The 19,975-nt window shown below is 39.6% G+C and overlaps 1 protein-coding gene across 6 annotated transcripts in view; it reads left to right on the forward strand.

The window, feature by feature from the left end:
- Positions 1-19,975, forward strand: part of TENM2 (teneurin transmembrane protein 2) — a 2,056,834-nt gene that overhangs the window by 1,322,412 nt on the left and 714,447 nt on the right. For all 6 annotated transcript variants that reach the window (XM_073620699.1, XM_073620701.1, XM_073620700.1 and 3 more), the window contains one exon: positions 16,265-16,369. In XM_073620699.1, the coding sequence (XP_073476800.1) occupies positions 16,265-16,369 (105 nt within the window). The remainder of the gene's footprint in view (positions 1-16,264; positions 16,370-19,975) is intronic.

Raw genomic sequence — 19,975 nt, forward strand, 5'->3', positions numbered from 1 at the left:
ATTTAGGCACATCAAGCATTCAGGCATTTATTCATTTCATTGCCCAGAATATTAACTACTTCCGGCATTTGGAATGAATGATCAATCAAGCGCTAAATGCGTCTAGAGTTTAGACATGTTTACACGCATTTAGGTGTGTCTGCTTCTAAATGCCTGTAAATGCATGAAGCCAGCTGATAAAATAAAAAAAATAAATAAACTAGCAGTTGATATTGTGCCAATAACTCTTTTCAGTCTTTGACTTCCACGCTGTCATAGGGGTGACAGTAAAATGTAAAACTTGTTTGTGTTGTTTTCCTCAAGGTTCACTGCTTCTCTCCCCCCAAAAAAACCTGAGTGGTTCATTGACATCTGACCAAATAGTTTTTCTGATATTGTAAAAATCCCCCCCCCCCCCCCCAGGACAAAAACTGTTGCAAATTGTTCTTTGTACTTAAAGTAAAGTGTAATGTTTTAGTGCTAAAGAAATATGAAAAATAAAGTAAAAATACAATACGGCTAATTCAGGTTTTGGAGGGCATACAGGCAGATATTATTTGCTATTATCAGTTTCTGTTGTCACAGATACACATCTGCAGACCTAAAGAGCCAAGGCTGTACAATCATGGCAAATTGTCTGCAAAGAGATATGCATGCAAATTGCCCCAATTAATTTGCTAATTGCATCCAATGTTTGTACTTCAGATCTTGTAAGTATCTGACTTGGCTGTACACCACAGAGCAAGTGGTGCTCCATTTTGCATTTGTTGTCAGGAAAGCAGGTAATAAAAGTATTGGAAAGCTCTAATGCCCTGAATACTATGCCAGATTTCTAGCTATTGACAGAACTGTAAGCTGGAAACACTGATTCCTTACTGAATATCAGTAAATGTGAACGCATTCAGCACAAAACACCTTTAAAATAAAAACAAAATAATGTTTGTGATACTGAGAATAGTGCTAGTGTAGGAGCATGCTTGGTTTACCTAAAACATATATAGTCTTGAAAAGCTGCTGCTATTACATTTTATAAATATAATTTTCAAACCATTTAGCCCCATTCCAATGGTTTCCAAAGCCCTGGTTCACACTATGGATTGGCTAGGAATCGCACCGCATTCTTATGCAATTTACATGCAATTCAGTGTGATGCGATTTGAGCCTATTTATTTTGAATGGACTCAAGTCAAACCACATTGCACCAAAGTATTGCATGCATCAATTTTAGAAATGCACTGCGTTAGCGACCTGTGTTTGGGGTGTTAACATTGCACTGACAGCCACTGCAGTACCCAAGGGCAGTGCAATTTGAACGCAGTTTGGGAAACACGCACGGATCGTGGGTATCCCACACCACATTCTAGTGTGAACCGAAGCAAAATGCTTAAGTGGTCTTAAAACACCACCAGCACTTTCTGAACTGTTGATATGTAGGTGCACAGTAGGCGTGAGCTACCCGCTGCTGATAATGAGTATTGCATTAGTGAGATTTGCCAATCAGCGTGCCTCTGTGTTGTATCCGTTAATATTAGAAAAAATTATGATATGATAATAATGTGTTTTTTGTTCATTTTCAATCTTGAAATAAATTTTAACAAGCAGTTATATGGTTAGGAGCGTACATGTGCAATACAGTGTTCTCCCTATTGTAAAAAACATCCACTGTGCCGTGTAAAATGGTGGAAAAATTACTCATCCAAACTACTCATATACAGTAATATCACATGTTATTTGTAGCCTGATCACGTGGAATATCTAATAATATACACAATAACCTTTACTTAGAATTCTGCTAATTTTTTGAAAATCAATACAGTTAGAGCAAAAAAGTATTCAGAGGTACCCAATCTGTTTCATAGTTACATAGTTACATTACATAGTAGGTAAGGTTGAATAAAGACAATAGTCCATCCAGTTCAACCTGTGCAGGTGTAGGTGTGTCAGTGTCTATGATTATTTCCCATATCCCTGTATGTTGTGTTCTTTAAGATGCACGTCCAAGAGTCTTTTAAAAATATCAATACTCCCCACTGACGCCACCAATCATGGAAGAGAGTTCCACATTCTTACCACCCTGAGAGTGAAAAACCCCCTGTGCGGCTTAAGGTTAAACCACTTCTCCTCTAATATCATTGTGTGGCCCTGTGTCCTCTTACACTTCCTGAGACTCGATAGCTTTTTTTTCCCTATGCTGGGATCACCATTGAGGTATTTGTAAATCGCTATCATGTCCCCTCTCAAGTGTCTCTTCTCCAGCGAGAATAAATTTAGTGCTTGTTGTCCCTCCTCGTAATTGAGGTCCTTCAATTCCGTTATTAATTCTGTTACCCTTCTTTGGACTCTCTCCACCTCCAGCACATCCCTTCTGAGGACTGTTGACCACAACTGGATGGAATACTCCAGATGTGGCCTAACCAGAGTTTTATAAAGTGGCAGGATTATAGTTTTATCTCTGGAGTATATCCCCCTTTTTATGCATGCTAATATTCTGCCGGCTTTGGTAGCTGCAGTTTGATATTGCATGCTATTGCTCAGTCTGTCTTCCACTAGGACCCCCAGATCTTTCTCCATAATTGATTCCCCAGAAGTTCTCCCCCTTGTGAGTAGTTTGCGTTTGTTTTTAGCATTACTTTACATTTCTCCACATTAAATCTCATTTGCCATGCAGTTGCCCACTTCATTATTTTGTTCAAGTCTTTCTGTAAAATTTCTATATCCCGATGTGAAGTTATTGCCCTGCTTATTTTTGTGTTGTCCACATAAACTGAGATTGAGCTATGTATCCCGTCCTCTATATCATTTATGAATAAATTAAACAGAACCTTGGTGTACCCCACTTACCACTCCAGACCTGTCTGAATACACACTATTTATCACTACCCTTTGGACACGCCCCTGTAACCAGTTTTTTTATCCAAGAACAAACTTTATGGTCCATGCCTAGAGACCTCATCTTGTAGCTTAGCTGTTTATGAGGAACTGTATCTTTTATGTGTCTTAATGCTTTATAATCAAATCCAGATGCACCACATCCACAGGCCTCTCCCTATCTAGATGGCAGCAAACTTCCTCGTAGAATGTTAACAGATTGGTCTGACAAGAATGACCCTTCGTAAACCCATTTCAACGTACCTGGTGCTGGAGGCCAATGGAGAGAGGGCTTCCCTTGCGGATAAGTTCCAGACTTCCTTGAAAGTGAGAACAGGAGGAGTTAGGCTCAAAATAGCACAGGTCACCAGTGATGTTGTTTGCAGAGGAACTCAGAAGGGTATCTGATGTGCTAAGTAGTTGCTGCAGACAGGTGGCACCTGTGAGACGTGGCAGGTCTGTAGTAGCACTGAGATAATAGGAAGTCAGTTCAAGCCAGGGTTCAGAGCCAGGAGGATAGCAGAGCAGGCAGGATCAGGGGGGTGCCGAAGTCAGACACAGGAGACAGTAGAGAATATCTGTGGACAAGCTGAGGTCAGGTGAGGAGACAGGCAGGAGAGTAGTCAAGGACAAGCTGGGTTGATAGCAAAGAACTTTCAGGAACACGGTACAAGCTGAAGATCAATCAGCAGCTTTGAACACTAACTCAATTCTTTATAAAGACCCATGTGACGTGCTGGTAGAGATGCTGGGTCCTAGAGCCCTTCTCCTACCATTGGTTCCCTGACACCCATGCTGATTACTACTAATGATACTGTTTTCATCAGCAGATTCTTGGATATAGTCCCTTTTAATTTACCTACTATTGATGTTAGGCTGACTGGCCTGTAGTTTCCATGGATATGTTTCTGCCCTTTTTTGAATATTGGTACCACATTGGCTTTTCTCCAATCAGCTGGTACACTTCCTGTCAGTATGCTGTTCACAAAGAATAGGAACAATGGTTTAGCTATAGTGCGACTGAGTTCTTTGAGGACTCTCAGGTGTAAACCATCTGGTCCTGGTGATTTATTTGTGTTAAGCTTATCTAATCTTTCCCTGATTCCAGCCTCTGTTAGCCATGAGGATATGTCCTGTTATGTGCTACTAACAATACTGTCGTGGTCAGTATACCCCTCCTTTTTTCTGTGTAAAAGCTGAGGAGAAGAAAACATTTAGTACAGTTGCCTTTTCTGTGTTATCTGTTACCATTGTAACCATTCTCCTTTCATTGTCTTTTATGTAGGCAATGTGCTCTGATTTAGCTTTTTTACTGTTAATATATCTAAAGAATTCCTTGAAATTTTTTTTTTTTACTCTTCTGTTTTATGGGTCTCTCATAGTCTTTTTTTAGCTGCCCTGAATTTGTTTACACTTCTTGTATTCCCTGTAGTGTTGAAATGCTGTCAATGCCTCCTCCTCTTTATATTTTTTAGAGGCCATTTTTTTCTCTCTAATAAGAATTTTTGCATTACTGGTTAACCACCCAGGTTTAACTTTCACTCTTCTATATTTATTGCCCATTCCAATACAGTGTGTGGTATCTTTGTATGTTCCTAAAGCATTCCCATTTTTCCTCCTTGTTCAATGTTTCTAGAATTAGATCCCAATTGATGTCTTATAGTATTGAGCACAGTTCAGCAAAGTTTGCTCTTTTGAAATTTAGAGTTCTTGTGTTACCCTCATGCCTCCTTTTTTTATGATTTAACCTAAATGTAATTATCCTGCGATCGCTAGATCCCAAGTTGTCCCGTATTGCCACATCTGAGATCAGACTTGGATTGTTTGTAATCAATAACTCTAGCAATGCATTCTTTCTAGGTGGAGAATCCACAGAGACATGAAGTTGTCCTGTAAGACATTCATGAAATGATGTGCCTTCAATGAGTGAGCTGTCCCCTCTGCCCAGTCGATATTGGGATAATTAAAGTCCCCCATTATGATGACATTTCCCTGCCTTGCTGTCATTTCTAATTGTGATAGGAGGTCCAGTTCCTCCTTTTCCTTCAGGTTGAGGGGGCCTGTGACATACTCCCACTATTAATTTCTCTCTTACTTCTTCTCTTTGGAGTTCTACCCACACAAATTCCACCCCCCTGTCACATTCACAATGTCACTACTCTCAACCCCCTACATCATTTTTGATATATAGACACACCCCTCTGCTTCTTCTACCTTTCCTGTCCTTTTGATACAAGGAATACCCCTGAATATTTGCCAGCCAGTTGTGTGAGCTGTTAAACCCACGTTTCTGTTATTCCCACAAAGTCTAAGTCCTCCTTGTGTAATAGCAGTTCCAGTTCCTCCATTTTGTTAGCTGATCTCCTGGCATTTATGTATACTCCTCTGTGTTGTATGAGTGCATATTAATTTCTCATTAAGTTTTCTCATGCTTTCTTTTCGACTTGACCACTCATTCACCCCGGAATTAGACGTTATGGCTATTTTGTCACTGCTGGCTCCACTATTATCCCCTGTCCTTTGCTCACTGCCACTTCCTTTGAACCCTCCTCCCCAACACCTAGTTTAAAAGCCCCTCCAACTTTGTGGCAATCTTTCTTCCCTATAGAGCTGCACCATTGCACCATTAAGGTGCAGCCCGTTCTTACTAAAGAGCCGGTACCCGATTGCGAAGTCAGCCCAGTTCTCCAGGAACCCGAACCCCTCTTTTCTACACCAGTTCCCCACAACTTGTTCAGTTCTCTAAGCTCCTTCTGCCTCTCTGGTGGGGCTCAAGGCACAGGTAGTATTTCTGTGAATACCCACCTTGGAGATCCTTCTCTTCAAAAAATCATTTTTTAGGACTCTCCACCTTCCTCTTACTTTGTCATTGGTGCCAATGTGTACCATGACAGCTGGGTCCTCCCTAGCCCCACCCAATAATCTGTCCATTTGATCTGCATGCTTAGAATTCTGCTAATTTTTTGAAAAATCAATACAGTAATACCTTGGTTTACGAGTAACAAGCGTTTTGAAAGATGAGCAACAATTTATTTTTTTGTCTTGATATACGAGCAGTAGTTTTACTGTAAGAACAAAGGAATTACACTCACAATGTTAAGGAGTCTGGTGTTCACCCATGTAATGCCGCTGTGTATATATGTACAGTAAAGCTGTTGGAGACACCCAGAGACACTACCAGCTGGGTGGGGTGGACATAACGTGTGTTCGGGGCACTCAGAAGTGATGATAAAAGTTCCAGAGTGTCTCCGAGTTCTCCAGAAAGTGCTGGGAGCCACCATTTCCCCTGAACCTCTGTCCACATACAGCACTGTATACTGTACACCAGCAGCTTTACTGTAATATACACAGCAGCTTTACATGGATGAGCTCCAGAGTGTAATTCTTTTTTTTTTTTTACGTTAAAACTATGATTCTTCTTTTTTTTTTTTTTTTTTTTAACACAGAGGTACAGTACAGTAGTATTCCTACTACAATACTGTACAGTAGTAATATGAGCTTTTGCTCATATTTTGCTCATTTTTATATAAATAAATGGTTATGGAACGAATTATCTGAGTTTCCATTACTTCTTATGGGAAAGTTTGCTATGATATAAGAGTGCTTTGGATTACAAGCATGCTTCTGGAACGAATTATGCTCACAAACCGAGGTCTTACTGTACAGTTAGGCAGAACAAAAAGTATTCATAGGTACCCAATCTGTTGCAGGTTCCTAAGCACAAATGATTGGATTGGTTAATGATTTGTGTTTATTCTTTGCAGATTAAAGGGGAGGTGTGTACACAGACACCTCCTAGTGCTGGATTATGAAGGGAAAAATAGCAACTGACCAAATTTTTCTGACCTGTCGTTGTCTCCAATCCCATGAAGTAGCATCTATCAATTGCAATATAATGATCATGTGTTATTTCATGTTTATACATGTCTTTAGAGTGAGAAAGTGTAAATAATAAAAGCTTGCTATACACAAAATCAGTCACTGAATGGCAAGGCTCAGTGATGGCAAACTGAATAATGACCTGAAACCTATATTTGCAAATTACCAGTGCCAAAAGAAGGCATTAAAATACAGTGTATGGGAAAGGTTGTATGTTCACAGCTTGTGAAAAGCCTGCTGATTAGATGAAACTGGTTTCCAACTTATCCAATGCCACAGTCTATTGAACACTAATTTGCTGTTTGGTACTCTTACCACTGTAAGTCAATATATCTTTTCACTGCAAAGGGCTGTAAAAAAATTAGTGCAATGCTAATTTAGTTGGAAGCGACACATCCCAGCACATTGGGTTGAGTTTTATTTAGATCACATTTTAATGCATCATAAAACTCATGAGTTCCCAGAGAGTCTAAGAAAAATACGGGTGGTGTTAATTCCTAAAGCAAAAATGTAATATATTGCAGCTTACCAATTAGATGTGGTGGCTGCATTAATTTTCTTTTTTAGCCCCCCCCCTCTGTTTTTAACTGCTGATCTGGCCAGTAACATATCTCCTGTATTAGAGTGCCCCCACTCTGGACAGGGGGCACAATAGACAGCAGCATCATCAGTGTGTGGAGTGTTAAATGTGCTAGCAGATTTAAATACACTAACAAACTGCAAATGAAATATATAATCTTCATTGGGTGAAATACAAATACAAACAATAAAGCTGCCAATGTGCAATCTGTGATATCAAATGTGTAATACTAAAAAAACATTGAAATAATGGTAAATTCACCTAGAGTGCTATAGAAACAAATTAAGCAGAAATAAAATACAATTAGAACAATCAACACACATATATATAATATAAATATAATTCATATGTGGTAAAATGAAATGACCTCAAAATATGTCCCATATACAGTATATTCACATATATTAAAGTGCAACAAACAAATCATAAATCAAGTACATAAAATGCCACCAAGTGAATTAAGGCCAATGATTTAAAGGGGAAAAACTGTTCAGATGTTGATTCAAAGTAAATCCACACCTTATTCCCAAGGTGTAAATAAGTGCCTCTGCCACCATGCACCACAATTAAAAAAGGCCTCTAACCAAATAATATGGACCATTAAATTATAAATGGTCAGAAGCGCCAAAATCCAATGACCTTCTAATGGCCTCCAAGGGTACAAACTCCATCTCAGATTGAACCACCAGTGTTACCATCAAAGAGATAAAAGGGTGCAGAACATAGTGAAGTATGTAAAAACTGTGCCATTATTAAAAAGTCACATACATATTGTAACAAACCGCTCATTGCTAAAAAACGCATGATCCAGTATAGCAGGTTGATCCTCAATGCCAGATTTGTGTTTGTGATAACAAATTGAAGCCAAGCATTTTGGCATAAAGGTTTTACATAAATAAATAAACCTGATCATTGTAAGCTCCCCTGGATCTAGAAGAGAGCTTATTCTTTTAAAAAAATCAAACAAACTTACTGGCAGGTGAATAAAGATACCCTAAAAAAACAAAAAAACAAATGCAGCCTCCACATCTAAAAATTAGTAAGCTGCATTATAAAAAATGTTTGCTTTTCAATATATTACTGCTCTACCTCTAACAAGTATAGATTTAAAATATTCGTAGGCATCATGAGCCCCAGATGAGATGTGCTATAAAGCTATAACATTTATTTTAATAACCCTTGTGATTTAAATTGAAATAATAGTTCCTCTGCTAAATGTACCTACTAATTAATAAATTAGCAGCTACAATTCCCACAAAGGGCTCACCAATAGTTTTCATATTCTGATATTTGAAATGTTATACTAGCTCGCTTGTCCTTCCTGAGTGTCGACACATGTCTGCCTTGACCTATATTTGTCGCAGAGCTTGAGAGTGGAAATAAGGTGTTATGCTGTGGGGCTGAAAACTTACACCAACATTGCATTGAAACTGCTCTCTAACAAGACAATTATTCCATGCCTTCTCTGTCATGATAGCAGGCTGTTGAACTATGAGGAGTAGCATACATTTCCAATGTCATTGTGTACCATAGATTTATGAAAAAGGTGTAATTGCAGTTTCTAGTGCTTATGGTTCTTCAATCCCTGTCATATCACACTGTATTTTTTTTAGCAGAAAAACTGTTTTATCCAGGAAAAATTGAATGTTGCATATGTGTGACAAATATGAACAGATAAGTTACCTGATCGTGACAATTGTAGCAGAATCAGGTGATGCTTAGAGTGTCTGTTGACACCATGGGACCTTGTCTATAGATTAGTGCATTTGTAAACATCTGCTTAGATTTTTGGAAATAAATTCTCAGTCCACTGAATCCATCCTTGCTAACTATTTTCCATTAGTAAGATATACAGTAGCAATCCAGAAGCTTTTTTCTCTCAGTTTGTTTTAATTTGAAATGAAAACAACAATTCGTCACCCTTTTAAAAGCAAATTCATCAAGCAGATGTTTTGAAATACCATATTCACATGATTTATTTAATAAGTGTGTTTACTACCTGCTTTTTCAGTTAGGCATGCCATGATTCTTGACAGGGATTGGGAAATCCTGCTCCGTCAGAAATTTTAAACTGAAAACCCCTTTAAAGTTGAAATACAGCCAGGCTCTGGGTCACTTTGGGAGGCTTTCTTTCACCAATGCGCAGGACCCAGGCTGCGCAACCAGCTCTAGCAGTGTGCCTCATCTTCATTCTTAATGCTAATGTAAAAGTGGGGGCTGAGAAGGAGGAGGTGGAGGAGTTTGGGCATTTTGCAGCCTAATTGTATCCTTAAAAGTACCTGTTCCACTGAGCTTTGTGGTGCAGAATCATTTATCTCTTCATGCACGTGGTTACCACAGCTGATACACTTCAGACAGAGGCCACAAATCACAAGTGTGCTGTCAGCAGTAGATATGTAAAAAAGGTCCAAACTTCTCAGCTATGTGGAATGGTCCTTTGGATAGTAGTGGTGTGGGTTAACGCCATCCAGTGTTACAGGATAGCTGCTCCCTCTAGGCTTCTGCGGGCTGCTTCTGCCCCTGGATGAAATCCTGCCTCCATGTTATTCTGCCTCTCCCTCACTTTTCTCCTTCTGGCTTCCAAGTATGGTCTGCCACCTCATCCTCCCCATGCCCCTCATTGCACTCAAATCCACTTGTCAGTAATCTTCATCTGCAAGAACATCACAACCAACTGCTGCTCCCTGCTTGATGTACCCTCCCTTTATGCTCCAGACATTCTCTTCCGCAATATCAGATACAATTAATTATTGTGCATCCTCCTGCTGCAAATTACAAAAGCTATTGCTGAAATTATTCTGCTGACTGCTCCATGCCAGTTTATGGGGCTATGACAGGATTACCTTTAGGAAGAAGAAGAGGAGGTTGCATTGGCAGCTACTGGGGAAAATGCACTGCTTTGTGCTTGGGAGGATGAAGATGAGAAAAGCTTCAGAAGCTCCTCCATAATCTATACTGCATGTTTCGGCTGTATAGCATTTCCACTAACACAAATAAAATGCAGGTATGTGCTGGCTCTCAAAGCTGTGACCCAATCATTGTTTTGTCCTATGGATGCAGAATTTGTTTGCTCCCAATAGCTGCACATGCAGAACTTCTGCCTCTCCCTTTAGGCCACCAAAACTTTATGAATTGCCTAACTTTATTATCAGCTATCAGAATGAGGTTATTGTGGATATGGTACTTTGGTGCACATAATGTTTTTATTGGAGCAATGAATTGTGACTCACAAGTATAGAGTGATGTGCTGCAAACAAAGGGTAGCTTTGCCTGTGTCAATCTACTGACCCCAAAAATAAAAAAGACCCTAGCAAAGATATACTGTATTTACACAAATTGTATCCCCTTCCCCTCCAGCAAAAATAAAAATAAAATAAAACCTAAAAACACTAAACCCAAACCCCATATTTTTCAAAGGGTTGGGGGGGAGCAGCTACACAGCAACAGAAGTTGTTGCTGATAAAAAGCAAAAGGTAATTCTGAAAATGATAGTTGGAGCGAAGTACTGTGAACACTGGGGGTACACAATAATATATAGCCTACCACACTAAAATTCACTGTAATCTAGGATGATACAAGATTTTCTGTTCTGTGACAAGAGTTTTAACCATTTCCTGTTCTATTAAAAAATGTTCTGTCTTTAGATACTTTTTAATATTCTTTTAATGCAATATACAACTGGATTATATAGTGTTTTATAGGTACAATTTTAAACTGGAAGTAAACCCTCCTATCATTTTCAGCCAAGCTGCCATATTGGACTCTGTTTAACCACTTCAGCCCCAGAAGAATTTACCCCCTTCCTGACCAGAGCACTTTTTGCGATTCGGCACTGCGTCGCTTTAACTGAAAATTGCGCAGTCGTGCGACGTGGCTCCCAAACAAAATTGACGTCCTTTTTTTCCCACAAATAGAGCTTTATTTTGGTATTTGATCACCTCTGCAGTTTTTATTTTTTGTGCTATAAACAAAAACATAGTGACAATTTTGAAAAAAACGCATTATTTTTTGCTATAACAATGCCCTAAAATAAAAAAACATTTTTTTTTCCCTCAGTTTAGGCCGATACGTATTCTTCTACATATTTTTGGTAAAAGAAAATTGCAATAAGCGTTTATTGATTGGCTTGCGCAAAAGTTATAGCGTTTACAAAATAGGGGATAGTTTTATGGCATTTTTATTAATAATTTTTTTTTTACTAGTAATGGCGGTGATCAACGATTTTTATTGTGACTGCGACATTATGGCGGACACATCGGACATTTTTGACACATATTTGGGACCATTGTCATTTATACAGCAATCAGTGCTATAAAAATGCACTGATTCCTGTGTAAATGACACTGGCAGTGAAGGGGTTAACCACTAGGGGGTGGGGAGGGGTTAAGTCAGTACTAGGGAGTGTTTTCTAACTGCAGGGGGATGGGCTAGCTGTGACACGTCACTGATATCTGCTCCCAATGACAGGGAGCAGAGATCAGTGAGACTGTCACTAGGCAGAACGGGGAGATGCTTGTTTACATCAGCATCTCCCTGTTCGTCCTCTCTGTGAGGCGATCACGGGTATCCCCGCGGCGATCGAGTCCGCGGGACCCACGACACGTCTCACGGAGCTCCTGGCCGGCGCACGCGTGCGCCGGCATCGGCGCGCAGTTCCACGGGGGGTAATTCAATGGGACTTACAGGTATGCCCATTTGCCCAGCCGTGCCATTCTGCCGAGGTACATCAGAGTGCGCCGGTCGGGAAGTGGTTAATCTTCAACTGTCATGATACTGCACATGTCATCAGTTATGACACCAGCCATTGGATGGTTTTAAAGTTTGGTTGAGAGCACAACCAATGTGACAGTTACATTCCCAGCATGTGCCGGAGATGTAACAGTTTTTTTAACCAAATCAATGGGTTTACTTCTGCTTTAAATTCCACTCTGAATTATTTTTTTATTCTAATCTCTGCTTGCCAGTACTGTATATCGATACAAAAGAGATCACGATTCATATGCATGATTACTGTTAGAATGTCCATTAGTGTTACTGACATTAGGGAGTAAGTTCTCTAGCAGTGGTGATGTCATACTGTGAAAGATATGAATGTTGTAAACAGTTATCCAGTAATGGAAGTAGAGTAAAACTAGGTTCAGGAAGGAAAAATACATTTTGGTCAAGAGATCTGATATATAATTGGTTTAAAGCAGTTTTCTCTCCTAGAACTCTGTTTAGTATTTAAATCAGTTAAGTATCAACACATAGTGGTACTGTGGATACATATGGAATATTAGGTGCCACGTCCCAAAATAATTCTTGGATATAAAAGTTTCAAAGGGCTTGGACTTTATAGGCACGGTAACTACAACTGTATAGTTAAAAAACTCAAATTTATTCGATATACAAAATATTGTTTAAAACCAAGGAGAGAGAAAAGGAGAACAAGTGCAGAAATCAGTTCATAAAAATACAGTAACAGTTATACACTCCATACATAGTTCAATACAGTATATACAAATCATATAAGAATAGGATACCAATCATTCCACCATAAGATCACTTTGTTGTCAAGAAGGAACTATGTAGTTACACGCCATAGCGCTTCTTCAGGAGCATGAAACAGATTTACTGAAATATATAAAACATCCAATAAATATATCTTAAAAATGGTTAACTAGCTAGAATATTGTTACCTCACATGTATCAAAATAAATGCATATTGCGAATTCGGAGATACTGAGATGGAAACCCAGTATACAGTACTAATCAGGCAGGGCCTAGGCAGTATTCACTCATTGTAGGGACGTATGTAACAATATAGATATAAGGTACACGATATCCAATGTTATTCGGCCAAAAAGTAGATCAACGTGTCTGCAGACAGAATAGTATTTGTTCATAGTGAAAAAAGTGGGAAGGAAATAGAGAAAAAAAAAAGTGGGGGGGGGGGGGGAGGAAAAGAAAAAGAAAACAGAAAAAAGGGGAGGGGAAGAAAAATAACAAGAAAGGGAAGGGAGGAAAGAAGAATGCAAAAATGAAGAGTGACAATGGGACAGAGGCATATAACCTCAGGGATTGTACAAGCCAGGGTATGACATTATGGTACAAATTAATAAATTAATAATAAGCAAACTCGTAAATTTATTGTTTAATTGTGTGAAAAGTTAAAAAATGCATCGGTCACTCAGCATAAAGGCGAATGGTTAAAGCACTATTAATAATTAATGTTCTATGATAGATAATAAATCTAAATAAATGTATATATCGAAAAGATTAAATAACACTAGCACTTACCATGATCATAGTAGTAAGATGGACAAAAACAGATAGAAAGGGCAGGAAAAGGGCAGTAAAAATCTGTGTGTCCTTAAATTGGAAAATATGCTGCTAGGGTCATCCAGCAAAGCATATTACCGGTGAGACGGTTATACCGAAAAAGGGAAAACCTATACCAATTACCAAATTAGGCCAGTATTTATGTATAAAGGAAACAATCACAGTCACTTGTATGTGGTTTCAGATGATGATTCAACATCCCAAATAGTTATCTGTGATGCCAGACCTAATGTGGTACAAACAAAAGAGCACATAGGGGGTTATTCTATAAGAAGCAAAAGTGCCAATTGATTCCAATAGGTAAAAAATAATGATAAATCTTCTTAACAGAAAAAGCCAGAGGGGGAAAGGGTAAGGCATATAGTAATGATTACATAGAGTGTACCAATCAGTTGTAGACATATACCTACTGTGGATCTTATTAATAGGATAAGCTAGAAGGGAAGAGGGTAAGGCATATAATAGAGATTATCTAGAGTGTACCAATCAGTTGCAGACATGTACCTACTGTAGATCCATAGTATAGATAAGTGTCTGAAAACAGCAAGCAAACAGCCGCTCGGGTAGAGAGCGACTGAAATGTAGAGCTGGATAGAGGGACGCTGAACAGCGTCTCTTTGTACACACACCCCCACAAATATTGCCTAGGCCCTGCCTGATTAATACTGTATATTGGGTTTCCATCTCAGTATCTCCGAATTCGCAGTATGCATTTATTTTGATACATGTGAGGTAACAATATTCTAGCTAGTTAACCATTTTTGAGATATATTTATTGGATGTTTTATATATTTCAGTAAATCTGTTTCATGCTCCTGAAGAAGCGCTATGGTGTGTAACATGTTGAGCGAGTTCTAGACACCCATTTCTACCAGCTACATAGTTCCTTCTCGACAACAAAGTGATCTTATGGTGGAATGATTGGTATCCTATTCCTATATGATTTGTATATACTGTATTGAACTATGTATGGAGTGTATAACTGTTACTGTATTTTTATGAACTGATTTCTGTACTTGTTCTCCTTTTCCTCTCTCCTTGGTTTTAGACAATATTTTGTTTATCGAATAACAACCAACAACAAGCAGGTGTACCTACAAAGGAGAATGTTAAAACGCACCATCCCTGCTGTCCGTGCCCCCAGAATGTTGCTCTGATCTCCATCCTCCACTGAAATCTGCTGCAAAATTGAAACTTACAGTAGTATGAAAGGTCCTTGCCCCCCCCCCATCCGTGCTTTGTGGCTCTTTCTACCAACCTACACATCATTACTATGTCCTGTAATATCGTTGAGGTTGGTGGAAGTAGCCACAAAGGACGAGGGGAATTGACATTTCTGAAAGTGTTGATTTTCTTGAGGATTTATAGTTAATGAAGCTAAATTCTGGTTGAACAGGAAGCAGGAAAGTTAATTATTAACATTCTTTTTTTGCCAGTATAATGGTTTGGAAGTCCTCTATACAAATGTTTAAGCACAGCCTACAATGATGAACCAAAAGGTTATGTCACAAGCAAGATTCAGAGCAGACTAAAACAATGTAGAAACCGATTTCATTATGTAGGTCACTCAGCCACGTTTTCAAAATGGCTGTACCCAAAATAAATGTAATATTATATCGAAACACTGAGAGTCTAGGTAAAAACATGTTTTTCTTGGCAACAGACTTCCTTATATCTAAATAAAACATGTATTTATGCAATAGCTATAGGAACATATATATGGATTAATGCAGATATGTCCCTGATAAATTGATGAGTGTCAATAATACAAGGGCCCCTCAGGAGATGCTATTAGACTGATCAGTGCGGCTGAACAGCACAACCATACCAGACCAAGATAGCTAATGCCCACTGTTTGCCTAGGAATCCTCTCAGAGTGTATATTCATTGGATTTTTATGCTACACTGCCTTCCAAGCTGCATAGACTCAATGTTGGAAGAGCAGTGGGTGATGACATAGGCACATAGACACCTATGTAACTGCTCAGACCCCCTAAGCACCACCTATATCCTTCTAATTACATTTCTGTGCATGTCAGGAGAAATAGTCCGCTAATGCATTAGGTCACTAACTATATTAGGTCACTAACTAGTCATGTGCAATTTCAACACCATGAACAACACTTTAGGAAATTACAAAAAGAAATAATAATAGCACAGAGAGTATCCTACAAGAAAATATTTTTTTTCTGTAACATCCAAAGTTGTTTTCCTATTTGTGCCAGTGGTGGCAAAGCTCAGTTGTTTGCATATTTCTACAGACAAGCTGCTCTATGATATCTGCACATTTCTGCCTAACTGTTTATCAATTTACTATTTCCACAAAAGGAATATAGCACCACCAGCAGTGTATCATAGATTCTGTTCACAGATTTTGGAGTGAACAGTGTTTAAAATTGAACTATACACAGTATAATAATATCTGTTCTCTGGATATTCTGATAAACAGTATTTTTGATTCTGCTTAAAGCTGTGAATTCCTGTAGAGAAGAGAATATTAAACTAGTGATATCGCTGTAATTAAATGAAAAGAAGGCAGTTTTCATGAATGCGTAAGGACAGTGTAGTGTTTACTTCTTTTGACATATTAAAATATGCATTTTATATTTGCCTCTCATCACTTTGTCTTTCCTGCAGCAATGCATCTGCTTGGACTGAACTGGCAGCTCCAGCCAGTGGATGCACATACATTCAACAATGGGATAAGAACAGACAGAGACGACGTTGCAACAACGCCATCTGGTGAGATTATCAACAATTCTTCCTTCTGCAGTGATTGACTATGTATATACATCTGTGTCTATCTTCTCTTACTATTTCTTTCTATGTACAGTTTTAAATTGTGATCTAGAAGTTTGTTTTATATTTCAAATCAAACTGCCTAAGTTAAAAGATTTATTATTCCATGTGTATGGCTGAATGCAGTAATGTATCTTAGTATTTAGCTGTCATTAAATACAAGTTTAAATCAGCATTCGTCTAATATAAATGTTAACTTTTTTTAATTGTTTATATCTGCCTGCCTTTTTCAAGTAGATGACAGCCTAGGGGCAGATCAACATAATTCACAGTGGGTACAGCCAGGTGTTTCCAACCAGTTGTGGGCAGGAAGCCTGTACAAAGCGTTGTTCACATGTTATCGCAGATGGAGGGATTACCTACAGTTAGACCCCATTCATACTGAGGCGCTTTACAGGCATTTTTGTACTAAAAATAGCACCTGTAAAGTGCCTCTTCTGCAGCCCCAGTGTGAAAGCCCGAGTGCTTTCACACTGTAGCGGTGAGCTTACAGGACAGGAAAAAGATCTGTCCCTAATCTCAGTTAATTGCTCTATGTGCAATTATATGAGAACAGCAGGGATGAGCTTAAGGTTCGATTGAGGGATCCCCATGACACTATTGACCATATATGATTAATGATATCACCTGGCAGACCCCACCCCTTTGTTTATATCAGTGGTCACCCACTAGACCTGTCATTCAGTGGGAGTGAATTGCTAGGACCAGATGGGTGTCTTTCTTTCAGCAATTAGGAGGGCATTGGGCATCATGACTGGCAACAGCATCAGTGATTGGTGATGGATGTACATTGTGGGCCAATTTTTGTTTTTGTTTTTTATCAAAGGGCTTGTTAAAGGTGTCTGTGTGTTTGTTTACACTTTACAACAGGGGTGCCCTCTGATGTGGCCCGCAACCTCCTGCTCTGGGATAGTGGGTCAGCAAGCCCAGATTGCTGGTTCCTAACCCACCATCCCAGAGCATTAGTGTTCTGAATGGAGCCGGTGCTAGAGGAAGAACAGCTGCGGAGGGAGCAGAGCCGGTGCTAGAGGAAGCCAATGCTTCCTGTATAGCACTGGCTCCTGTCACAGATGGAGTGATCCCAAGTGTACTCTGCCTGGGACAGCAACAGCCAGCAATACCTGTAGCAAGGGAGATTCCTGGATGGAAGATTATTATTAAAGGTCAGTTTTTATTCTAAAATCACAGTGTATATATGGGCAACTCTCTTCTGCAGTGGTTACTGAGCTGCTTTCAAACTGATCCGCTGGTGATCCACAGTGCACATGCAGGTTACTTCTGTTATTACCTGCAGGTTTGGGGCGCTTTCAAAAAGTGCACCACACCTGCAGGATATAATAGAAGTCTTTGGCAAAGTGCAGATAACCCACAGGAAAGCCACAGATGCACTGCGCTGTAAACCACAGTGCATCAGTGTGAAAAGCAGCCTTGGGGCCCCTTTCACATGGTCAGTCCGATCGGGTCCGGCTGTCCGTTTTTCAGGCGCACATTCACCTCTATGGAAGGGCAGATGTAAACAGACTTTTGTCTGTTTACACCCTCCTACCTCCAATCTGCTAAAATAAATTAAAAAAACAGAAGGGATTCCATCTGGGCAGATCAGAGGGCCTATAGAGTAGATCGGGCTGTGTCCATGTCTGCTTTTCTGCAGAGTGGAGACAGAAATATGGTCTGCCCACTCCATTCATTGTGGCCCGTGACTATTAAGTCGCTTAAGTGGCCCTCACTCTTCAAGGTTGGGCACCCCTGCTTTACAAGGAAAGAACATTTTCTTGTACATGGGTACAAGGTGCTTTGCCAGGGGCATGTGATCTAGGTGCATGCTTTTCCCCACTTTCCCTCTTCGGAGGGGACTGCAGGACATTTTTTTTGTTTGTTTTGTTCTGGTATGATTTAGGGGGAACCCCATGCCTTTTTAAACTGTGTGGTGGCCCCCCATTTACATCTATGTAAAATCCTCATTTATCATAACGGTCTGGTTAACAGAGTGAAGTGCACCTGGAAGTGCACAGTGCATTTGCCTTTAGTAAATAACCCCCAATGTCTTCATGTCCTAGGCCATTTTAGGTAGAACCCTTCTGCAGTGATGTCAGGGGTGAGTCAGTGCCCATATATAAGCCGGGTAGGTAGGGGTACACTCTCTCTTGGGGAATGGGAGCCAAACATCCCACACTTATGAAGATGTAATCAGCACACGTAGGCCCTGGACAGGGCAGGATCCTGGGTGGAGTGCACCTTTACAGGGGAGGCCAACTATAGTCATTCTGTCCCTAATGGAGGTGGGAGCTAGGACAGATTGCAAAAGGCCTTTTAGGGCCTACAAGAGATCCCAGTGTGAGATGCTTCCCTGGAGGGTTCTCAAGAGAGATGTACCTAGCAAGGAGGTAAGTACAAAGAGCACAGTCTTGTGAATACTTATGACCCTCGGTAGAGGAGAGATTAAAAGGGAGATGACTGAAGGTGCTATGCATGCTTTCACTTGTGACTATTGTGGACTGTCCAGTAAAGGTGATTGACTGTGTATCATCAAGACTCGGAAAATTGCTGTGATTGTAATACGGTTACCTGAACACCACCAGTAAAGTGCAGTAAAACTACTTTTATGTGTTGACGTTCCTTTCTTGGGGACACAAAGGTCTATGGCTGGGAATGTCATGTGGAGTCCTATGACAAGGAGCAGGGCAGAGGGTTTGGCATCAGGAAGGACAGTGTTCTAGCAGAGTTAAAGTGGGGGTAGGAATTTGTGTTTTTGGCGCTAAATTCAGCCAACCATGAAGTCCCTCTAACAAGGGTACCTGATTTTTGTTTGCTGCAGTTACACTTACAGACCTTGTCCCTCGCCAAGCCAGTGACTAGACAGTGAAAGGAGAAGGAGCACACTGATAAGCTCATTTCCCTGTCACTCTGATCCTTCATGCTATCGACACGTTTTTTGTTAGATAAAAAGTATATATTCCACTCTCCTGGCCACTAACTTTTTTCATGTAAATGATTTAAAAATCATCAGTAATGAATAACAATCAAAATGTGCAAAACAGCCAGTGAAAGCTTTTAAATTCCAAATATGCTCCCAGTGTTTATAAACTATAGTACCATATTTTTAAAAATCAATTTCCTCAGAATATGTATCTCTTTTAAAAACTAGTCCTGTTCAAGCCACCTATGAGTGCTCTCGCTAAGGTGTGCATACTCACCAAATGATATTGACCACAATTGTTATTGGTCAAAAAAAGGATATCTTCCATATGTTCACTAAATATTTCTCATTACATGTATTTTAAACAAGTTAGAAACAGCCTCTCCTACGTATGTAAAACTGTCTGTTAAACACTCAAAAAATCAAGTGCTTAACAGCACTGTATGTTGCCCTCATGTCGTACTCCATGTCAGACCCTTCGGCATATGTACCAGCAGGACTTTTCCTAATTACTTGAGGACATCACTGTATCTCCTCCCACTCAATGCATCTAATCAAAGTTGACTTTCTTGTGAGACTAGCATATGTCAGTGTCATTACTATTCTCCTATATGGAGCTTTACTTTCTGATC

Source organism: Aquarana catesbeiana, linkage group LG03 (assembly GCF_042186555.1).
Source record: "Aquarana catesbeiana isolate 2022-GZ linkage group LG03, ASM4218655v1, whole genome shotgun sequence".
Classification (NCBI taxonomy): domain Eukaryota; kingdom Metazoa; phylum Chordata; class Amphibia; order Anura; family Ranidae; genus Aquarana; species Aquarana catesbeiana.